We start from the raw sequence: 20,763 nt of genomic DNA on the forward strand, positions 1-20,763 counted from the left end.
ATGGAAGATCTTTAAATCCCATAACCCTTACATTATGCAAGCGCACACACACACACACCCTTTCCTCAGTTCAGATGAGAGTGAGGTTCAAGTGCTTCCCATTCCCACCTCCCCATCATCTTTATTATTTGTATAGACTTTCACTTGTACACCCCCAGCTTTGTGAATTTTATTTCTCCTCCTTTCACCTCTTTCCTCTCTACCTCCCAGTGTGTACTCCTCTTCTCCCTTTTCATTCTTTTATGATCATCAAGATATAAAGGAACGATTCCTAGGTCTTTTGTCTAATTAGGCTCCTTATATGACCCCAGTGATTAGGTTCAGAAGGGACACATGGATCGTTTCCTCATATTAGAATGTAACAGGGTATCCATGTTTATTTCCAATGATTGTTCACTCTCTTTTACATTTTTAATGATTTTTTTTTTACTTCAGTATATAATTTTATATTTCTCTAGTCTTTAAGAATGCTTAAAGATCCTTTCATTTCATTGAATGAGTCCTTTCTTTTCCTTCTGGAATATTACATTCCAAGTTCTCTGCTATTTTAGTACTTGAATCTTTTCTTTCTGGTTGTTTGCATTATTTTTTCTTTTACTTGGAACTTCTGGATTTTAGCTGTGATGTTTTCAGGAGTTTTCCTTTTGAGTTTTATTTCAGGAGATGACTTGTGGATTCTGTTTCCACATTACCCTCTCATTCTAAGATATCTGGGTAGTTTTCTTTTATAGTTTCCTGAAATATGATGTATATACTCTCTCTCTCTGTCTTTGTCTCTCTCTTGGTCATGTACTTCAGATAATCTAGTGAGTTTTAAATTTCTCTCTCCTTTGTTTTCCAGGTTAGTTGTTTTTTTTTTTGCTATGAGATACCTTACATTTTCTTAAAATTTTTTTTCAAGCTTTAGTAATTCTTGACTCATAGAGTCATTAGCTTTTATTTTGTTTTTTCCAATTCTCAGAGAGATTGTTTCTTTCATAAGATTTTGTACCTATTGTGCCAAGCTAATTCCTTTTCTAATTCTTCTACAACTTTCTTTTCTTTTCCATTTTTTTCTTCTGTTGCTCTCTTTTAATTTATAAAAAACATTAAAAAAAACCGACACCTTTTTCTTCATCTCTTCCAGGAATTCTCATTAAACTTGTGTCCAAGCTGCATTTTTCTTTGAGAATTTGTAGATGTTCTGGTGTCATTTTCTTCTTATAAGTTTGCATCTTGAGTGTCTCTGTCACCATGATTGCTCATTATGCTGGGATTCTTTTTTTGTTTGCTCATTTTTCCAGTCTACTTCTTGACTTTGGACTTAATTTTAGCACTGCGATGTGTAACATCTCAGGAGACTATCTGCTCTTGAGTTTCCATCCTCTTAAGTCCTTCTGCCACTTTCCTGGTGTATTGCATGTTGTGTTATTCTAGGATCCCAGGTACAATTCAGGTTGGAAGCCTGCAAACTTGAGTGTGATCCATGGCAAAATCTGAGCACTTCAATCCTACTTTGAGTTCTTCCTAGAAGTCCCTGTTCTGGGTTTGTTGTTCTTTTCTTATTGTTGGATTTCAGTTTCCTAGGCTCAGGCAAGGAAAAATTGAGATACTAGTGTATAGGTGGTGGAGATGTAAGTTAGTCCAACCATTCTGAAGAAGGAACTGTGTCCAATGGGCTATCAAACTGTGCATAGCCTTTGACTCAGCAATATCACCAGTAGGTCTGTATCCTGAAGAGATCAAAGATTGATTTATCAATAGAATGGCTCTTTTTTTTTTAATAAATTTGGCTCAGTTTCCTATATATTTGAGTGTGTATGTATTTATTTATTCAGAGAGACTTGTTGTAATCTGAAGGATTGCTCTCCTTTGAACCCTGATAATTCACAGCTGTGCTGTGTGTAGGTTTTGTGCTTACTGCCTCTGAGTTAATCAGGGACTCAGTCTTTGTTATATATTCTGGGAGATTGGCATTTTGCTTTGGGAGTTCACTCATGAGAAGGATCTTTTGATTTTCTGGTTGAGACTCTGAGTAGCTGTATGTTCAGAGCTCCCCCAACTGCTTAGATGTCTGTGCTCCCTCAATCCAGTGGTGTATAGAGAATGTATATCAATATTGCTATGTTCAGACATCTGGAGCCCTGTCTATTGGTCTTTGTGCTAATTTCTCTGCTTGTATTTTTTATACTCCTTTCTATGTAATTAAAAGTAGAATTGTTAACCCCTTTTTGAGCAGTCTTTTAAAAGCAGATCAAAGAACCTGTACTAGCAGGCCATCCTGTGTGTGCTAGGGTGCTTGCTAATAGTTTACCTTTGGTTAAAAGGTCCAGTAGACTGCTATGTGTATTATCAGCCATTTGGACAGTTTTGCTAGGTCAGAGTGCTAGAGTGGTAAGATTCCTTTTGGTCTGAGATTCCTGCCCTGGCAATTCCTCTACAGGCTTCATTCTGGGACCTTTTTCTTTTCCTGAGGTCAGAGTTGCATAGCTGCTGCTTGGTTCTGAATTTGGTTGTTTTTTGTTATTCCATTATACATCTTAGGACTCAAGACCACTTTTCGGTCTAAAATACTATCTATAGGCTCAGGTCCCCATTCTCGGTCCATGCTGGATCTGTGACCCAGAACTGGGTGCATTCTCTTTTTTTTTTTAAATGCATTTTCATTTGCTAAGTGTTTTCTAAGTACTTGTAGAGAATTTTTAACATTTCCAATTACTTGTGGAGAATTTTCATTTAAAAAATTTCTAATTCCAAAATTTTCTCTTCACTCACCCCTCCGCCATGAGAAGGCAGGCAATATGATATCAATTATACATATAAAGTCATGTAAAACATAAAATAATAGCCATATTGCAAAAGAAAATACATAAACAAAACAAGATAAAGTTTTAAAAGTATGCTTCAATCTGCAATCAAAAGTTCATCCATTCTCTGCAGGGGGATTTTTGTACATAGAGGTCCTTTTCCTTTTTCTTTGATCTCTTCAGGATACAGACCTACTAGTGATATTGCTGGGTCAAAGGCTATGCACAGTTTGATAGCCCATTGGGCATAGTTCCTTCTTCAGAATGGTTGGACTAGTTTACATCTCCACCACTTGTATATTAGTATCTCAGTTTTTCAGCATCCCCTCCAGCATTTCCCATTTTCCTTTTTGCCAATCTGATGGGTGTGAGATGATATCTGAGTTGTTTTAATTTGCATTTCTCTAATCAGTAGCAATTTAGAACATTTTTTCATGTGACTTTTTTTTTTTTTTTTTTTTTTTTTAGCAATTGGGGTTAAGTAACTTGCTCAAGGTTACACGGCCAGTTATTATTTCTGGGTGTGGTGCTGAGTATTTGAGCCCAGATTTGATCCAGGTCATCCTGACACTGGAGCCGGTGCTCTTAGTCGCTGAGCGACCTGGCCGCCCCTAAGTAATTGGGGTTAAGTAACTTGCTCAAGGTTACACGGCCAGGTGTTTCTGGGTGGGTGCTAAGTGTCTGAGCCCGGGAATCGATCTCCAGGTCTTCTCAACACTGGAGCCGGTGCTCTTACTCGCTGTGCTACCTGGCCGCCCCATGTGACTCTTGATAGCTTTGATTTCTTTTTTTTTGGAAGATTTTATTTTATTTATTTTTTGTTAGTATTTCAAGTTATTCATTTATTTTTAGTTTTCAACATTCATTTCCACAAGATTTTGAGTTACAAATTTTTCTCCCCATCTTTTCCCTACCCACACCCCAAGAGAGCTAGCCTACTGAATACCCTTTCCCCCAATCTGTTCTCTCTTATATCCTCTCCCATCCCCTCCCCACAACTTTCTAACAGGGCAAGATGGATTTCTATACCCCAGTGATAGCTTTGATTTCTTTATCTGAAAACTGCCTATTCATATTTTTTTTTTTTACCATTTATCAATAGAATGGCTCTTTTTTTAAAAAATAAATTTGGCTCAGTTCCATATATATTTGAGTGTATATATATTTATTCAGAGAGACTTGGTGTAAAATCTTTTTTTTTTGCTGTAAAATTTTCTCCAGTTTCTTTTTTCTTCTAATTTTGGCTATGTTTGTTTTGTTTGTGCAAAAACTTTTAAATTCATGTAATCTGAATTATCCATTTACTTCCTGTGATCTTCTCTATGTCTTATTTGATCAGAAACTCTTCACCTTTCCATAGATCAGGTACATTTTTTTGTGCTTCCCTAAATTTAATTCTGTCACTCTTTAAATAAATCATTTATCCATTTTGACCTTATCTTGGAATTGGTTTGAGGTGTTGGTCTGTGCCCAGTTTCTGCCAGACTGCTTTCTAGTTTTCCCAGAAATTTTTGTCAGATCATGAGTTCTTAATGCAAAAGTAAACTGGGTACATTGTGCAAAATGTCAGGCCCCTCTGAATTGGATCTTCTTTTCCCTGGTATACAGCCTCTCCCTTCACCAGATGGTTGGCCTTTCCTGGCTAGGACCCGTCCCCAGTTCTACAGTCCTTTGTCTTCTTTTGCTGACTTGGGTTGGAAAAATGAGTTGCTGTGAAATTTTTTTGAATTTCCTGATCAGGAGTTTGGTGCATTTTCTAGACCTGTAGAGAGTACTTGTCGAGTAGATTTCAGCTATACTTCTTCCTGTTACTACCCCTCTTGCGTCTGCTTGATAAACTGTATAGGTACACCAAGAGAAAAAGGTTACTTTAGGATTTGAATATTCTTTGAAGGAATGTGGAATATGCTCTTTTATGTCTGTTTTCATAAATTAGAGGCATAAAGCAATGGTAGCAGAACTACCTTTTCCTAAATAAGGAATTGAGGTTATTAATTAAATAACTAAGATGCTTAAAATAATCAGAAAAGGTAATATTAAACCCAACCAGAGATAGGCAGATAGAAATATTTTAGCCATGATTTCTTTGTGGCTTATAATGGCAAAATGTGGATTGGAAGGCAGTGCTTTGAATATTGGAGACACTTGAATGTTTTTTGAATTGTATTATATTTAATTGTAAAGTGGATGTTAAGTTGATTGAACAACCATATGCATCATATTGGTTAATGGTTTTGTGTCATGTTGGAGCTGTGTTCAATTAGAATGGATCCATAGTTGTGGCAGCAAGTACCCCAAGCGTCCTCAAGGTCGCTGCCACCACAGGTTCTTGGATCTGCTTTGATAAAGGAAAGCAGCTCAAAATGGGTTAGCAAGCTTACTTTAATCAGTCAAACATATATCGTTTACCTCGTTCAGGGGGAAAAGGTCAGCACCCTGAACTTCAAAGTATACAGGCAGAATTATCAAGACAGAAACAGATCGAGTGGACAGATTTCAAACTGTCCAGTCATTACATCCATACCCAATCAACATCTGGGTTTTTCAAAGCCAGGGGCGGGTCTCTGGACAACAGCTTTCCAGACTCCAGATCAAATCACAGAACACTTCTCAAAGTGAGCCCCCAAAACAAAGCCTCACATCAGGGCTTATATAGCCTTCTCCTGGCTCAGAGAATGTAACAACCTTATTGACCCACTGGCCAATCAAGAAGTATTTACTGAAAAACAAGCCTCCCACCCCAGGCTCCAGGTGCACTTTAGCCTAGGGGCAGGGAAGATCTTTAAAATTTACATTCCCATTATGATAGTGGAGGGCCAAAAGGCTCCCTGTCCCTTTTCTGGCCAAGACTCTTCTCAGGGTTTTGGATGAAGATATAGAAGAAATTAGTATTTGTGCACTTAACACAGAATTGGGAAGCATAGCTACATGAATTGATGAATGAATGAAGGTTCTACACAACCTTGACAGGCTATAGGGCTAACCTAAAACCAGCAAGATAAAATTTCACAGGAATAAAAGTGAAGTCCTATATTTACAGCAGTATAGTATATTTGAAAGAATGCTGGATCTGGAGTCAAGGCTTTCATTAATACTAGGTATGCGACCCAGGTGAGTTTCTTAATCTGTAATGTGGCAATTTTCTCACAAGCACATACACACCTCATTCAGATTCACCTATGTGCTGATTTTAGACCTGCAAACCCTAACATTAATGCTTAAGCCAAGATTGACAGTGACTCATTTCTATTTCCTCTTTGGACAAAATAATCTTGGCTTGTCATCTTTATAAGCCTTATGACTTCTTTCCAAATTTGATTTAGAATAGTGTATACATACACACATAAATACACATACACATATACATACATGTATATATGCATATACATTTTTTACTCTGTAACTTGTCCAAACATATCCCCAAATAGTTTCTTAAAGTGTAGGAGTATAGTTTATAAATTATTAGATGGCATAATTCAGTATATCACCTAGGTCATAACGAAGTCTTACAACTACTTATTACATTTTACATCCATGATTTATATGTTGCTTTTCCCCAAATAAAAGCACAACTTTTAAGACTATTACTACGGTTAATCACAACATTTTAAAGTATTGGTGTTCTTTATTTTTCCTATTCATTTTAGTATTTCATTTTCTTAACTATTTTCCTTTAATAAAACTTCAAACTTGTTTTTACCAGTTGTATTGCAGACCCTCACCCCCTATAAATTTCTGACTTTTTAACAGTCACTAATATGTAACATCCAAACTTATTAAATAAAAAGATAACTGGAGGGTTCTTTATATGTTAAAATATATTTAAATTATAACTTGATTTTAAACAACTCAGTTTAAGAACACATTTGTTATGAGTCACTCTAGAATTGAGAGATGATGCTATTTTTCCAGTTCCAGTTTTTTCAATACACCTGAATTTTAAGTCATTTGTTATTCTGTTATGTGTGAAGAATATCTTTTCACATTGCTTATAAATTTAATTATTTTAATGATCATGAAATACTGCATTATGTTTCCATCATAAAGCACTCATACTTAACATTTTTTTTTTAAAGCAATTGGGGTTAAGTAACTTGCTCAAGGTTACACGGCCAGTTATTACTGGGTGTGGTGCTAAGTATCTGAGCCCGGATTCGATCCCCAGGCCATCCCGACACTTGGGCCGGTGCTTACTTGCTGTGCTACCTGGCCGCCCCTAACATTTTTTACTTAGTAGAATATTCAGTAACAATTTATCTAGTAGATAACTTTCCCTGAGGATAGGGACTGTCACTTTTGTTTTTGTATTCCTTGTGCCTGATATATAGTAGGTGTTTAATATTGAATTTATTGACTAGAATCAGAAATTACTGTTTGGCAGCTGCCAAAGTAGTAATATTTGGAAAATACCTTTTGTAGCCATAGAAAATAATTTTCAGCATGTATGAATATTAGTTTAACCAAAAAAAATTATAAATACAGTTATTTCATTATGAGCCAGATCTTGGGAATTTTATCCCCACTGCTTGGATAGTTGGTTATGGCTTACCTCTTTGAAAAGCACCTAAATCTTCTCCCTTCAGACAGATGATGCTGTTTATCCAAAGTCTGACAGTGTTGTCATAACTAAGAAGATGAAGCCTCATCAGAACTGATATTTTTTGCCAGGCTCTTCTCAGGCATTTAGTTTATAGTTCTTTCACCCAGATTTTTTTGTGTTTTCAGTTTTATCGATTTTAAGACACCATCTCTAGCCAACTACAGCTCTGTCAAGGCTGGAGAATCGGCATTCTTCCTTTTTTTCTTTCTGGGTGAGTGAGGCATAGGACTGATGGGAGCATGTAGGTCCCAGCAAAACCACTTCAGCCTCATATCTTAGAGTTCCTAGCATCTATGTGGATTGTGGATTTAGGATTGGTATTTAATCCTATTTATCTTCCTTGTTCACACTGGGGAGTGCATGGAGCAAATGTTTCCCCAGAGTGGTAATTATATATTTTAGTCTTGAATGTGTTCATTAATTATATCTTTTGTTTTCAAGGAGATCTCTGGTAGTAAAATTAATGGGGAACGATGAAATCCATAGTACTTCCTGATTTACTAGTGATTATCTGACTTAGTGACTAGATACAGGGCAAGGAGGCTAAAAGATGGCATATGTAGTTGTAAGGACATTCACTTGCTCCATCCCTTTTTGCAGTTTTACATAGTATTTCTAAGATGGAGCATTTTAAGAGTAAGATATAGGAGTTAGGAAAAGTTTTCTGCCCAAAGAAGAAATTCTCGCAACCTGCTATGGCAAGTATTGATAAAGTAAAACAAAAGGTTAAAAAGCTTAAACTAGCTTGGTGTGCTTTGGGGGTATATTTCACCTGAAATGTATCAATATTTGATAATGACTGATTAGAATATGAACAGGTGCAATTTATTTAGACTGTTGGGTGAGTGTAACATTATCTCTGTAGGGGCTTAGCATATGGAATGACAGGGAGCTCTCTTTCCTCAGTATGACCACTTATGAAACCTAAGATGTTTTTTGCTTAAGGGAAAATCATGACTTTTAAAAACTTCATTGTTTTCTACTTGAATTTTCATCTTATAAATATCATAGTGATTAATTTTCCAAGGTGATCCACTACTTTAAATTCAGAATGTAAGAGTTATGATATAAATTGTTTTCTTATTTACCAAAAAAACAAACAAAATAAACTACCACAAGTTTCTTTGTGTGATTTGGCTAGAATTGGAAGTAAAGAATTAAAACATCAAAACAAAACAAACATGCAGACTGTACAAGGGACCTTGACTTAGTATGTATAAATAGGAACACTCCAGTTATTTACCAGTCTTATTTTTCCTCAGATGTATAACAATTATGTGTCCATTATCATGAAGTGAGACTCATAGAATCAAACTTTTTTAAAGTTGGAAGGTACCACAGAAATCTCACATAAACTGAGGCCTGCAGAATTTAAGTGACTTGCCCAGTTAGTAGATCAGTATTTATTAATGTATTATTGTTGTCATTATATTCCAGGTACTGTGCTATGTGCTGGAGACACTAAGAAAGGCAGAAATACTTTCCCTTGAAGGAAGACACATTCTAGTTAGAGAGCTAGCATGTAAATAACTATGTGATAATACATACAATATGTTTTATATCTAAAATGGAAAGTGATAATCTCAGAGGCAAGGAGCTATCTTGTAGAAAGCAGGGCTGAGTCTGGGAGGGAGGAAGCCAAGAGGTGGAGCTGAGGAAAGGAAATCATTACAGGCTTTAGGGATAGCCAGGGAAGAAGCACTAATGATGGTAGGTCATCTTTGAGGAGCAGCAAGAAGGCTGAGGTTGTTAGCCTGTCCTGTGAAAGACTAGAAAAATAGGAAGGGCTTGTGTGAGAAACAGACAGCTCTAGTCAGACTTGAGCGATAGAAGGATGGGTTGGAGGGGAAAGGGACCTGGAGAATGAGGACCAACTAAAGTCTTGTCTACATTTGAGGTGATACACGTCTGCTTGCACCAGGATGACAGCTTTGTGAATGAAGAGAAAAGGACATAAATGAAAGATGTTTTCAAGATAGAAATGACAAGACAGGGTGGCAGATGTGGATATGTGGAGTGAGTGAAAGTGAGGAGTTTAAAATGATTCTGAGGTTGGGAGCCTGAGTGAGTGGGAGGAGAGTGGGGGTGGCCCTCAAAAGATATGGGGAAGTTGGAGAGAGGGGAGGATTTGTGGGGGGAAATACACATGTGTTTTTTGGACATGTGTTTGAAATGTGTACTTGGATATCCATTTTGAGGTATCTTAAGAAGCAGTTGGTGATGTGAGACTAGACAGACATCAGGAGAGATGTTAGGCCTAGATAAATGGATCTGGGAATAATGGCTTAGAGGTAATGACTACAACTGTGAAACCAAGTGAGATTGTATTGAATGAGGAAAGAAAAGGACACCCATAGTGGGTGTGTCAGGAATGAAGATCCAACAAAGGAGACTGAGAAAGAGCTGTCAGGCTGGTAGAAAAGCTGGGAGAGAGCAGAATCCTGAAAATCCAGGAGGAGACTGTGATCTAGACTCCAAGGCTGCAGGGAGGTCAAGACGGATGAGGATTGAGATGTGGTGATTGAAATCATTAGTTCTGGCAATTAAGAGTTCATCAGTAACTTTAGAGAAAGTCAGAAACTAGATATAAGAACAGGATTGTTTGGCCTTTTTGTGTGTTCTGTACCCCTCGGGCAGTTTGGTGAAGCTCATGGACCCTGTAATAGTAATGGAATTGAAAGATTCCCCTGTATTGGCTTGTTTTTGGTTTGATTGTGTTAAAACCCAGAGCTTGTGAATCCCACTTGTGGGATGGACTTGTTGACATGAAAAGAGAGGGCTGAACTGGGAGGAGCTGGTGACGTAAATTTAGAGAGACACAAGAAAAGAGAGAGGCAGAAGAACTTTTTGGAAGCAGCATCTTGGAGGCAGAGAGAGATGGAGCGGATTGCTGAGGGCCACTTTGAATTGCCTAGGACTTTTGAGAGCTGCCAAGGACTGAGGAAACATGGCTGTTATGCTGGTACTTTGTCTGTTTTGATGTTGTTTTGCCAGATTTGTCCACTGGTGAAGGACAGTGCTGTGGTTGCAGAGTCTTGGAACCTTGCTGTTGGTTCAGAGCTCCTGAGACTGTTCTGCAGACAGAGAGTGAATTCTGTCCATTGGTGAAGGACAGCCCTGTTGTTGCAGAGGTCTTAGAACCTTGCTGTTGGTTCAGAAGCCCTGAAGAAGGATTTTCTTGTTGTATGTTTACAGAAATCCTGGAAGAGGGTTTTGCTAATGTTTTCAGGGGTCCTAGGACTGTTCTGCAGACAGAGAATGAATTAATGAAGACACTGGCAATGTATCTTGTGGCCTTGCTAAACTTTGTCTCCCCAGGAACAAAGATTGCTGAGAACTTGCCTCTTGTCAAGATTAAGAAAAGACCTCCATTTGGGTATTAAATGCTATGTTTAAGCTTGTTGTAACTCTGGGGTAGATTCAGTTGTGATCCAAAGGTGGGGAACTTTTGACCTTTTTGTGCTCTGTGATTGAACAAATGAATGTACTTTACTTATGATTGTGTAATTTTGTGGGTTCTGTAGCTCCAAAGTTTGTTTAGAGTCCCCTTTTACATGGATTAGGGAAGGTGGAAGCCAGAGCCCAGAGGAGGTCCTGCTTCTACTCCCCCATCTTGACCGTAATATTTTTAAACTATATAATAATGTGTCTGTATAGTGTGATAGCATATTAAAATTTACAAAGAATTTTAGATTCTCATTTGAGTCTCGCAATAACTTGTTAAATGGGTACTAAAATCCCTATTTTATAGATGAGGTGCCAGTAATTCAATTTATTTATCAAACATTTATTAACTATTTGCAATGCATTCTTTTTTTTTTTTTTGGTCTTCATTAATTTACTTTCAGTTTACAAGATTCATTACCACAATTCTTTTGAGTTTCAAATTTACTCTCCCTCCCCATGGCGGCATACAATCAAGTATAGTATCTGCAAATACTTTCACATTAGGAATTAGTCAGGTTATGAAGAAGGATTATAACAGATGGAATGAAGAATGGGAAAGAGGATCAGTATATCAATTTTTGCTTTGGCTTTATCTGAGATAAGGATTGCTACCCCTGCTTTTTTTACTTTAGCTGAGGCATGATATATTTTACTCCAGCCTTTTATCTTTACCCTGTGTGTATCCCTCTGTTTCAGATGTTTTTCTTGTAAACAGCATATTGTAGGATTATGATTTTAAATCCATTCTGCCATCCACCTCCGTTTTATGGGAGAGTTCATTCCATTCACATTCACAGTTATGATTATTATCTGTTTCTTTCCCTCCATCCTATTCCCTCCCCTGTTAATGCTTGCATTTTTTCTCCCCTTCTCCCTTCCCCTCCTTAATACTTTTCCTTTTGACCCCCAGTATTCCCTTATCAGCCCTCCTCCCTTTTCATCCCCTTTCCCCTTACTTCTTCCCTCCCTACTAACCACCACCCCCCTTTTGTAGCCCTTTCCTCCTCCTACTGCCTGTAGAATATTTTTATACTTAATGAAGTATGTTTAGTTCTTCTTCGCACCAAGAGTGATAGGAACAAATCTCATGCAAAGCTCCTCTCCCTCCCCTCTTTCCCTCTAATATGATATGTTTTGCGTCTCTTCTCCATAGAGCCCTATGCTTAACTGGTTGTTATTCCCTCCTTGTACCAGACCCAATGAGGGAAAAACTCATATAATACTCATCTCCCTTCCTTCTTTTCCTCTGCTATATTGTTTTTATGCCTCTTTGTGTGGCATAATTTACCCTTTTCCACTTCATTCATTCCTCTTCTTCCATTGCAGTCCCTTTGTAGCCCTCAATAAGATTTTTTTAATCATCATTTTGTGTAATTTATACTCATACCCTCTACTTGTTTATAAACAGTTTGGTTTTATTAAATAACAGGGTGTATGTGTGTGTGTTTTCCTTGTTTACATTTCTATGTCACTCTTGCATCTTGTAATTGGAGGTTGAATTTTCCATTGAGTTCTGGCTTTTTCATAAGGAAGGTCTGGAAATCTGTGGTATAGCTGAATGACCATCTCTTTGCCTGGAAGAATATACTCAGTCTCTCTGGGTAGGTGATCCTTGGTTGTAACCCATGCTCTTTTGCCTTGCGGAAAATTGAATTCCTCTGCTTCCAGTCTTTCAGTGTAGAGGCTGCCAAATCCTGTGCAATCCTCAGTGTGGTTCTTCTATATTTGAATTATTTCTTTCTGGCCACTTGAAGTATTTTCTCTTTTACCTGGTAGTTCTTGAGTTTGGCCACAACATTTCAAGGACTTTTCAATTTGGGATCTCTTTCAGCAGGTATCCGGTGGATTCTCTCAAATTCTATTCTCTCAATTTACCATCAGGTTCTAGTATCTCAGGGCAGTTTTCCTTAGTGAGCTCTTGGAGAATGTTGTCCAGGCTCATTTTTTCATCATGATTTTCTGGTAGGCCTATGATTCTCAAGTTATCTCTCCTGGATCTGTTTTCCAGGTCAGTTATTTTTCCATTGAGAAATTTTACCTCTTTTTCTAATTTTTCATTCTTGTTATTTTGTTTGACTAATTCTTGTAGAGTTATTTGTTTCAATTTGATTGATTCTGGTTTTTAGTAAATCATTTTCCTTGGTTAGTTTTTGGAGCTCCTTTTCCATATCATACACTTTTCTTTTTAAGGAGCTGTTTTCTTTATTATAATGTTTTTGCAATTCTGCAATTTTCATTTTGTTTTTTTTTTTCTTTTTCTTTATTAAAAATTTTTTAAATTAATTTGTTTGTTTCCTTTTTAGTTTACAGGATTCAATTCCACAATTCCTTGAGTTTCGAATTTTGTCCCCCTCCCTCCCTCCCCTCTCCCCCATGGCGGCATATAGTCAAGTATAGGATCTGTAAATACTTTCACATTATACATTAGTCAGGTTATAAGGACGGATTGTACCAGCTGGAATGAAAAATGGTAAAGAGGACATAAAACCAAATAAGAGAAGGAAAAAGATCAGGTATTTTGTTTCCACCTGGATATAAACTTAGTTCTTTCTAGTTCTTTCTCTGGGTGCACGTATTTCTCTCCATCATGAGTCTTATGGGATTGACTTATATCATTGCATTGCTGAGAAGAGTCCAGTCTATCAAAGCTGGTCATCACACATACGTTCTGTCTGTAATTGTGTACAAATTTCTCCTGGCTCTACTCTTCTCACTCAGCATCATTTCGTATAAGCCTCTCCAGGTAAATATGAAGATGGCCTGCTCCCCGTTTCTTATGGCGCAATAGTATTCCATAACATGCATATACCACAACTTGTTCAGCCATTCCCCAATTGATGGGCACCCCCTTAATTTCCAATTCTTTGCTATCACAAAAAGAGCTGCTATAAACATTTTTGTACATATGGGTCTTTCTCCCATTTCTATGATCTCTTTGGGATATAACCCTAGGAGTAGTATTGCTGGATCAAAGGATATGAAAGTATTTATAGCCCTTTGGGCATAATTCCAGATTGCTCTCCAGAAAGGCTGGATCAGTTCACAATTCCACCAGCAATGCATTAGTGTTCCAATTTGCCCACATCCTCTCCAGCATTGGTCATTTTCCTGTTTTGTCATCTTAGCCAATCTGACTGGTAAGATGTGGTACCTCAGAGTTGTTTTGATTTGCATTTCTCTAATCAATATTGATTTAGAGCATTTCTTCATGTGCTTATAGATATCTTTAATTTCTTTCTCTGAAAACTGCCTGTTCATATCCTTTGACCATTTATCAATTGGGGAATGACTTGTATTCTTACAGATTAGACTCAATTCTATGTATATTTTAGAAATGAGTCCTTTATCAGTGACATAGATTGTAAAAATTCTTTCCTAATTTTCCTCCTTTTCCATATCATACAATTTTCTTTATAAGGAGCTGTTTTCTTTATTATAATGTTTTTGTAATTCTGCAATTTTGATTTTAAAAGAATTATTCATTTTGTCTTCTGTCTCTCTCATTTGGTTTTCAAAGTTCCTTTTAAGCTCATCTAGGAGACCTTTCTGTGCTTGGGGACCCGTTCCCTGTAGATGTTTCAGCTGTGGGTATGGAGTCCACATTGTCTCCCTCAGAGTTTGGTTCCTCCCTCTGAGGATAGTAGGACTCCAGAGTCCTTATAGTCTGCTTTCTACCCATTTTGAGGCAGGGCCCTAGCCTTGCCCTTTCTCTAGGGTTCCCAAGCCTTTACTGTTGAGGGTTTTGCCCTGGGGCAATAGTTACTATATTTTCAGGGTGTGGGGGAGGGGGTTGGAGCAGGCTGTGTTCACTCTGCCATCCTGGTCCTTGGAGGTCCTGATAGGGGCTTTTAAAAAAAATTCTGGACTATGGAGTGGTAGTCCCAGGAGTATTTGCTGTCCTGGATAGGGGCCCTGCATTTGATTCTTACCTTGCTCTTTCCAGTCCCAGCCCTTTGGTGAAAGGCCTGGTAATGGCCCTTGTTGTTCGTGGGACGACTTGCCCCCCTCGTTGGTCAGGCCTCCTCCTGGCTTGCCCCTGCGTGCAGTGGTGTCGCTTCCCGGCCTGCCCCCTCTACAATGTATTCTTTAAAGCATCAAAATAGGATTTGAACCCAGGTTTTTCTGATTCTAGGTTCTAGCAGTCTATTCAGTATACCACACAGCAACCACCAAGATCTATGTTCTATTCACTTACTGAGCAACTTCCTACGATTACTGGGTAAAATCCCTCACTTTGGTGTCTGGAGTGGGCTTAAGGCTTCAGCATACAGTATGTTTTCTTTTTTATGCCTCCTTTTGTACATATTTCCTGGAACTCTCGAAAGTAGTTCATTTGGGTTATGATGAATGTAACCCTTCTCTTTGCAAGTGATAGGTATTTAATTGATTTTGGCACTGTACATCTTTTTTTTGCAATTTGATTTGGGGGCATATTGATTTGTTGAAAAGTATATCGCAATGTAATAGCTAAGTTAGACAAATATTGTTGTGTACTTATAAGCCAAACAGTCCTGAGTGAAGTAGACAACCAAAAGTCTGTAGAACCTGAATGAACAATGGAAGGCTTGACCCTATTTTATTTCACAAATGAAAAGAACTTGTTAAAAGACTTGGATCTGATCTTTTATTCCCATATTAGGAAAATGATGGAAAATGAAGTTTTGGAGATGTCTTCTGGATTAAGAAGTACCAGTAATTCAAGCATTTAGGAAATAGTTAATTTTGTTTTTAAATGAGATCTGTTCCAACATTAGAATTCTAATAGCAATTTGTAGATTTGTGGTTTTTTGCTTTCCTAAAAGTCTGCTTTGTAATAGTAGTAAGTGTATTCAGTAGTAAATCATGGTAAATAAATAAGTACAACATGCATTTTGGATAGAAGTTAATTATTTGAATGAAGAGGTCTCAAATCTTAAAATAACATTAGCCCGTGTCATATAAGAAGAATTGTGTTCATACATACACTGTGCCGCCTCCCCCCCCCCCCCCATAATCTTAAAATCTTAAAATAATCAAGTAGGGCCTGATTTGATGTGCTTGAAAGTTATGGCAGCTATCAATCTTATAATTGTAATTGTGATTTGCAACTTTCTTTCACAGGAGACGAGTATGATGTATGTGCCATTTGCCTGGATGAATATGAAGATGGAGACAAACTCAGAATCCTTCCTTGTTCCCATGGTATGAGCAATTACAAACTGGTTTTCAAATCATGTGTTCAGCATGTACTAAACGTCTTGGTTTTGTGTTCTATTTGTGATATAGGTAAAATTCATATTTAAGATGTATTGAGAAAAGCCTTATAAAAATTGAAGATCATATCTTGTTTTTGCCTGAAAATATTGATCTCATAAGCCTGCATGAATAAATAAATGAGTTGAAAAGGCATTTATTAAGTGTTAACCACATGCCAGGCACTTATAAAAACAATTATGATAGTCCCTTCCAAGAAGCTTACATTCTAATAGGGAAAGACAACAGACACATAATAGAGGAATTGTAGAATGTACTGGACTAAGCAACTTTCAGAAGAAAATCTAAACTGCAGTTTTCTAATGTACTTTTATCCAGTTAGTAACTAATATAGGACAGTTTAATGAAAAAGGAATATTCCAAACACATTTTGCCAACTGAATGAATGATGTGTGTTTTCTCTCAACAGCATATCACTGCAAGTGTGTGGATCCTTGGCTAACTAAAACCAAAAAAACCTGTCCAGTCTGTAAACAGAAAGTTGTTCCTTCTCAAGGAGATTCAGACTCTGACACGGATAGTAGTCAAGAAGAGAATGAAGTCTCAGAACACACCCCTTTACTTAGACCATTAGCTTCTGTTAGTGCCCAGACGTTTGGGGCCTTATCAGAATCTCATTCCCATCAGAACATGACAGAATCTTCAGACTACGAGGAGGAGGATGACAATGAAGATATGGATAGTAGTGATGCAGAAATTGAAGTGAATCAAGAGAGTGTGGTTGTCCAACTGCAGCCCAATGGTGACAGGGATTACAACGTAGCAAATACAGTTTGAACTTCCAACTCTGCTCATCTTCATACCTTGTATGAAAAAAATTGTTGATCAGCTTATCCCTTTATGTGTATTTAAGTATATATTTTCATTGTTCATGCCTCCCTTCAGTTACTTCTGTAGAGAGGAATCTTAGTGTGTTCTATGGTTTAATCAGATTATATATATAATCTGAAAAAAATATATGTATATATATTTTTTTTTCTTAATCAAGTTTTCATCCACAAGAAGCACACTTATTATTAAACACAACATTATAAAGGTGCTGGACCTCAAGCATCATTCTCTTTTTGGAATGGAATATAGCCAAAAAGTTTAAAAAAGAAAAACCATTACAAGCATGGCTTGCAGTGAAGACTTGATTACAGTATACAAGTATATTTATTACCATGTGGAATTCTGCTGCCACACCATGCAGGGCCTAGCCTGATTTCCCCAAATTTTTGGTATCAACTTGTGGGTTCCCCGTAAACTGTCTTCATTATTGACAGATTGGGCCATTCAGTATTGTTCTCATGAATACTACAAAATGAAATAGAAATACCTAGTAACAGAATTTTCTTTCCTATTCACAAATAGTATTTTAAGCCAGAAGGCAGCAGTTTGTGGTAGAGTACAGAAAATTTTGATATTAAGACAGTTCTCATATTTAATAGTATTGAATATTAGTTTCATCCAGCAGCTAGCTAAACTAATATGGCCCCACATTTATACTGATTTAATTTTCAGGACTAAAGGATTGTGTGTTTATGTGTGACCAATGCAAAAAGATAGGCAGCACTGCATAGAAATGCTCACTAAAATTTTAGCAAATGTTCTGTTGATTTTCTGATACACACACACACACACACACACACACACATTTCTTAATAAAGAGCATCTTATGCTAATCTCCTAAACTATGTACATAGACAAATTGTTTTTTTCAGGCATTTGATTTGAAAATGAGTGCTTATAAATATTTAACAGAACTCATGATGTATTTTAACAATGTATTATGAAAAGCTAAATTATAAATATATATGCCATTGTAACTATGTAGAAAGAAGTTAGACTCATGTCTAATGAAAATAGAGAATTTTTTATGGCCTTGTATGAGGGAAGTTTGAAAGTTAATAAACACGTTTTCCACTTTAAGTTCTAGCTGACATGTTGTACCAAAGCATTATAAGCAATTTGCATGTTTGTCCAATATTTCATAATCTGTGAACAATGCTGCAGAAATGTAACAAAAAAGTAATTGTATCATGTGTATACACATGTATGAGCATGGGCATATGTGCACACACATACAAGATAATGATATAAAGAAGGTATGACCCTGACTACTATACAGATACTTGAATTGTCTGTATATGCTAAAGAAACTAAAATTACATTTTAAATTTGATTTACTGTTTAAAGTACAGTTATTATCCAGTTTTATCAAACTGACACAGTCTTGAAAAATTATGGTTTGTAATTTTCTCAAATGAAGCAGTTCTACTATTAACTTCATTTATAAAGATGCTTTATTCCAGGTGGGGAAAAACCTTTTAGCCACCAGATATGAAAAGCACATTCAGAGTTACATATTTCAAGGAGACATCTTTGTCCATTTCATGGGTGCCATATCACAAATATAACTCATTAGGGTTTTTGCTTTTCTCAGAATCTGTAAAGAAATGACAGGGGTGGCTAGGTGGCGCAGTGAATAGAGCATTGGCCCTGGAGTGAGGAGGACCTGAGTTCAAATTCGGCCTCAGATGCTTGACACAATTATTAACCATGACTTTGGGCAAGTCACTTAATCCCAATTGCCCTCCAAAAAGAAAAAGAAGAAGACAAATTTAGAGGGACGGCCAGGTGGCTCAGCGAGTAAGAGCACCGGCCCCAGTGTCGGGATGACCTGGGGATCGAATCTGGGCTCAGATACTTAGCACCACACCCAGTAATAACTGGCCATGTAACCTTGAGCAAGTTACTTAACCCCAATTGCTTAAAAAAAAAAAATGACAGTGTAGTTCCAATATGGAGAGTTCCTCTCCAGCTTGTTCCATATGAAGAAGGGGGGAGTGTTGTGGTCTTTTAAGGCCAGAGACACCTTGAGTTGGAGTCTCTTTTCCCTTTCAAGACAAATGCTATTTTAAAAACAACACTAGAACGAGGAGTTTACTTTAGGTAGTATTCTCAATTAATAGCCCTAGTAAGCAGCTCTTTGGAATTCTTTCCAAGTTCTCAATAGGTGCAGACTTCTGCATAGAAGCCTTCTGTTTCAACCAGCTGACACATCTGTAGCATAATATATATTAAGCTGTTAATAACAGCTAATGTTTCTGTAGTACCAGGCACTGTGCTAAGCATTTTACATTTATCATCCCATTTGATCTTCACAGCCTGGGAAGTAGGTGCTATTATCCCCATTCTGTAGAAGACTGACGCAGACAGGTAAAATATTTTGCCCAGGGTCACATAGCTATGTGTTCAAGGCTGGATTTGAACTTGGTGCCTAGTGCTCTGTGTACCCCACTCTGTGAAACCACCCCCTGGCTGGTTTCAAACCCTAGCTGTAACTTTACCAGTGTGGTCAGCCTTAGTCAAATTATGACATTTATCTGGGACTATTTACTCATCTGTAAAAAGAAGGAAGGGGGATTGGGATGGATCAGAAATCATTTCTAGCTTTAAATTTCTGATCTTACTAATTTAGGGTTAGTTAGGTTTCCTGTGAAAGTGTTATCTCCACTCTTGACAGAGCTCAGTTGCTGGTAGTATTGACATATTCAAGATTTTAAATCTCAGTAGAAAAGTGGACCAATTCATCTTAGATTTGAAAGGTTGGAATAAAAAAAGCTTCAGCATTTAATCACAATTAATTGAAATACTCAGCCACAAAGACCGAGGTTCTACTGACATTGATTGTGAATCAGTTCATTCAAACATGCTCTTTGCTTAGAGAAAGCACTTTTTATGTTGTATTATATAATGTGGTTATAATAAATTATCACTAGCATGAGAACAATATAATATCAAAGTAATATATAGTGATAGTGTGGGAAGACAGGGAACATGGTTCTGTCCCTTTAAAAAAATGAGCTGTTATAAGTATGACTATGTTATGGTCACTTTTACTGGCTGACAGCTTTTCTCATAAGAATAGCCTTTTTCTTGAGCCACTTTGCAGTTAGTAGTGTTGACTATACTTCACGGACCAGTTTGGAGTAAGCAGGGCCAGAGAAAGAATGAAGTCACTGTGATACCAATTTTGAATTAAGAAAAAGAAACAAAACCATCCCTTCTACAGTCAGGGAGCTATGAAACTACAAGAGTAAAGTCATGTTGCCAGGTGGACATTATCCTCATGTGAGCCTCTTGCATTGGGTGCCCATAGTTGAACAAATCAGTTAGAATACATCCCAGCTGTTTCATCTCCTGAGTTCTTAAACATGTAATGAAGCCCCCATTATCAAGCAAGTTATATTACTGCTTCTTGTAGTTTTTCAGTTGTGCCCGACTCTTTGCGACTCCATTTAGGGTTTCCTTGGCAAAGATACTAGTGATTTGGCACTTCCTTCTCCAGATTGTTTTACAGATGAGGAAATTGAGGCACATAGGGTTAAGTGACTTGCCCAAGGTCACACAGCTAGTAAGAGTCTGAGGCCAGATTTGAATTTAGGATGATTGAGCCTGGTGTTCAATCTACTGTGCCACCACCTAGCTGTCCTTAGTAGTGCTTGGCTGGTTGTTTAAAAAAAATTTTAACCAGTCTTGACTGATATAAAGGCATGATATAAACTCAGTAAAGTCTTCAAATTTAATGTCATGGAATTTTTGAGCTAGAAATGGGACCTCAGAGCTCCAGTCAACACCATTATTTGTTCTGGGTGAGTGGCAGGTATTCCTCATGAATCTTTACCCTTCTCC

General features: G+C 37.3%; 1 protein-coding gene across 4 annotated transcripts in view; it reads left to right on the forward strand.

Annotated features, from left to right (window-relative positions):
• RNF13 (ring finger protein 13) overlaps positions 1-17,997 on the forward strand; it is a 105,895-nt gene extending 87,898 nt beyond the window's left edge. For all 4 annotated transcript variants that reach the window (XM_069104733.1, XM_069104732.1, XM_069104734.1 and 1 more), the window contains 2 exons: positions 15,934-16,014; positions 16,496-17,997. In XM_069104733.1, the coding sequence (XP_068960834.1) occupies positions 15,934-16,014; positions 16,496-16,863 (449 nt within the window). In that variant the 3' untranslated portion in view covers positions 16,864-17,997. The remainder of the gene's footprint in view (positions 1-15,933; positions 16,015-16,495) is intronic.
• Positions 17,998-20,763: the final 2,766 nt, after the last annotated feature.

The sequence above is a fragment of the Petaurus breviceps genome, unplaced genomic scaffold, assembly GCF_028583685.1.
Source record: "Petaurus breviceps papuanus isolate PSGF00001 unplaced genomic scaffold, PetGlider_PUasm1.0 688, whole genome shotgun sequence".
Classification (NCBI taxonomy): domain Eukaryota; kingdom Metazoa; phylum Chordata; class Mammalia; order Diprotodontia; family Petauridae; genus Petaurus; species Petaurus breviceps.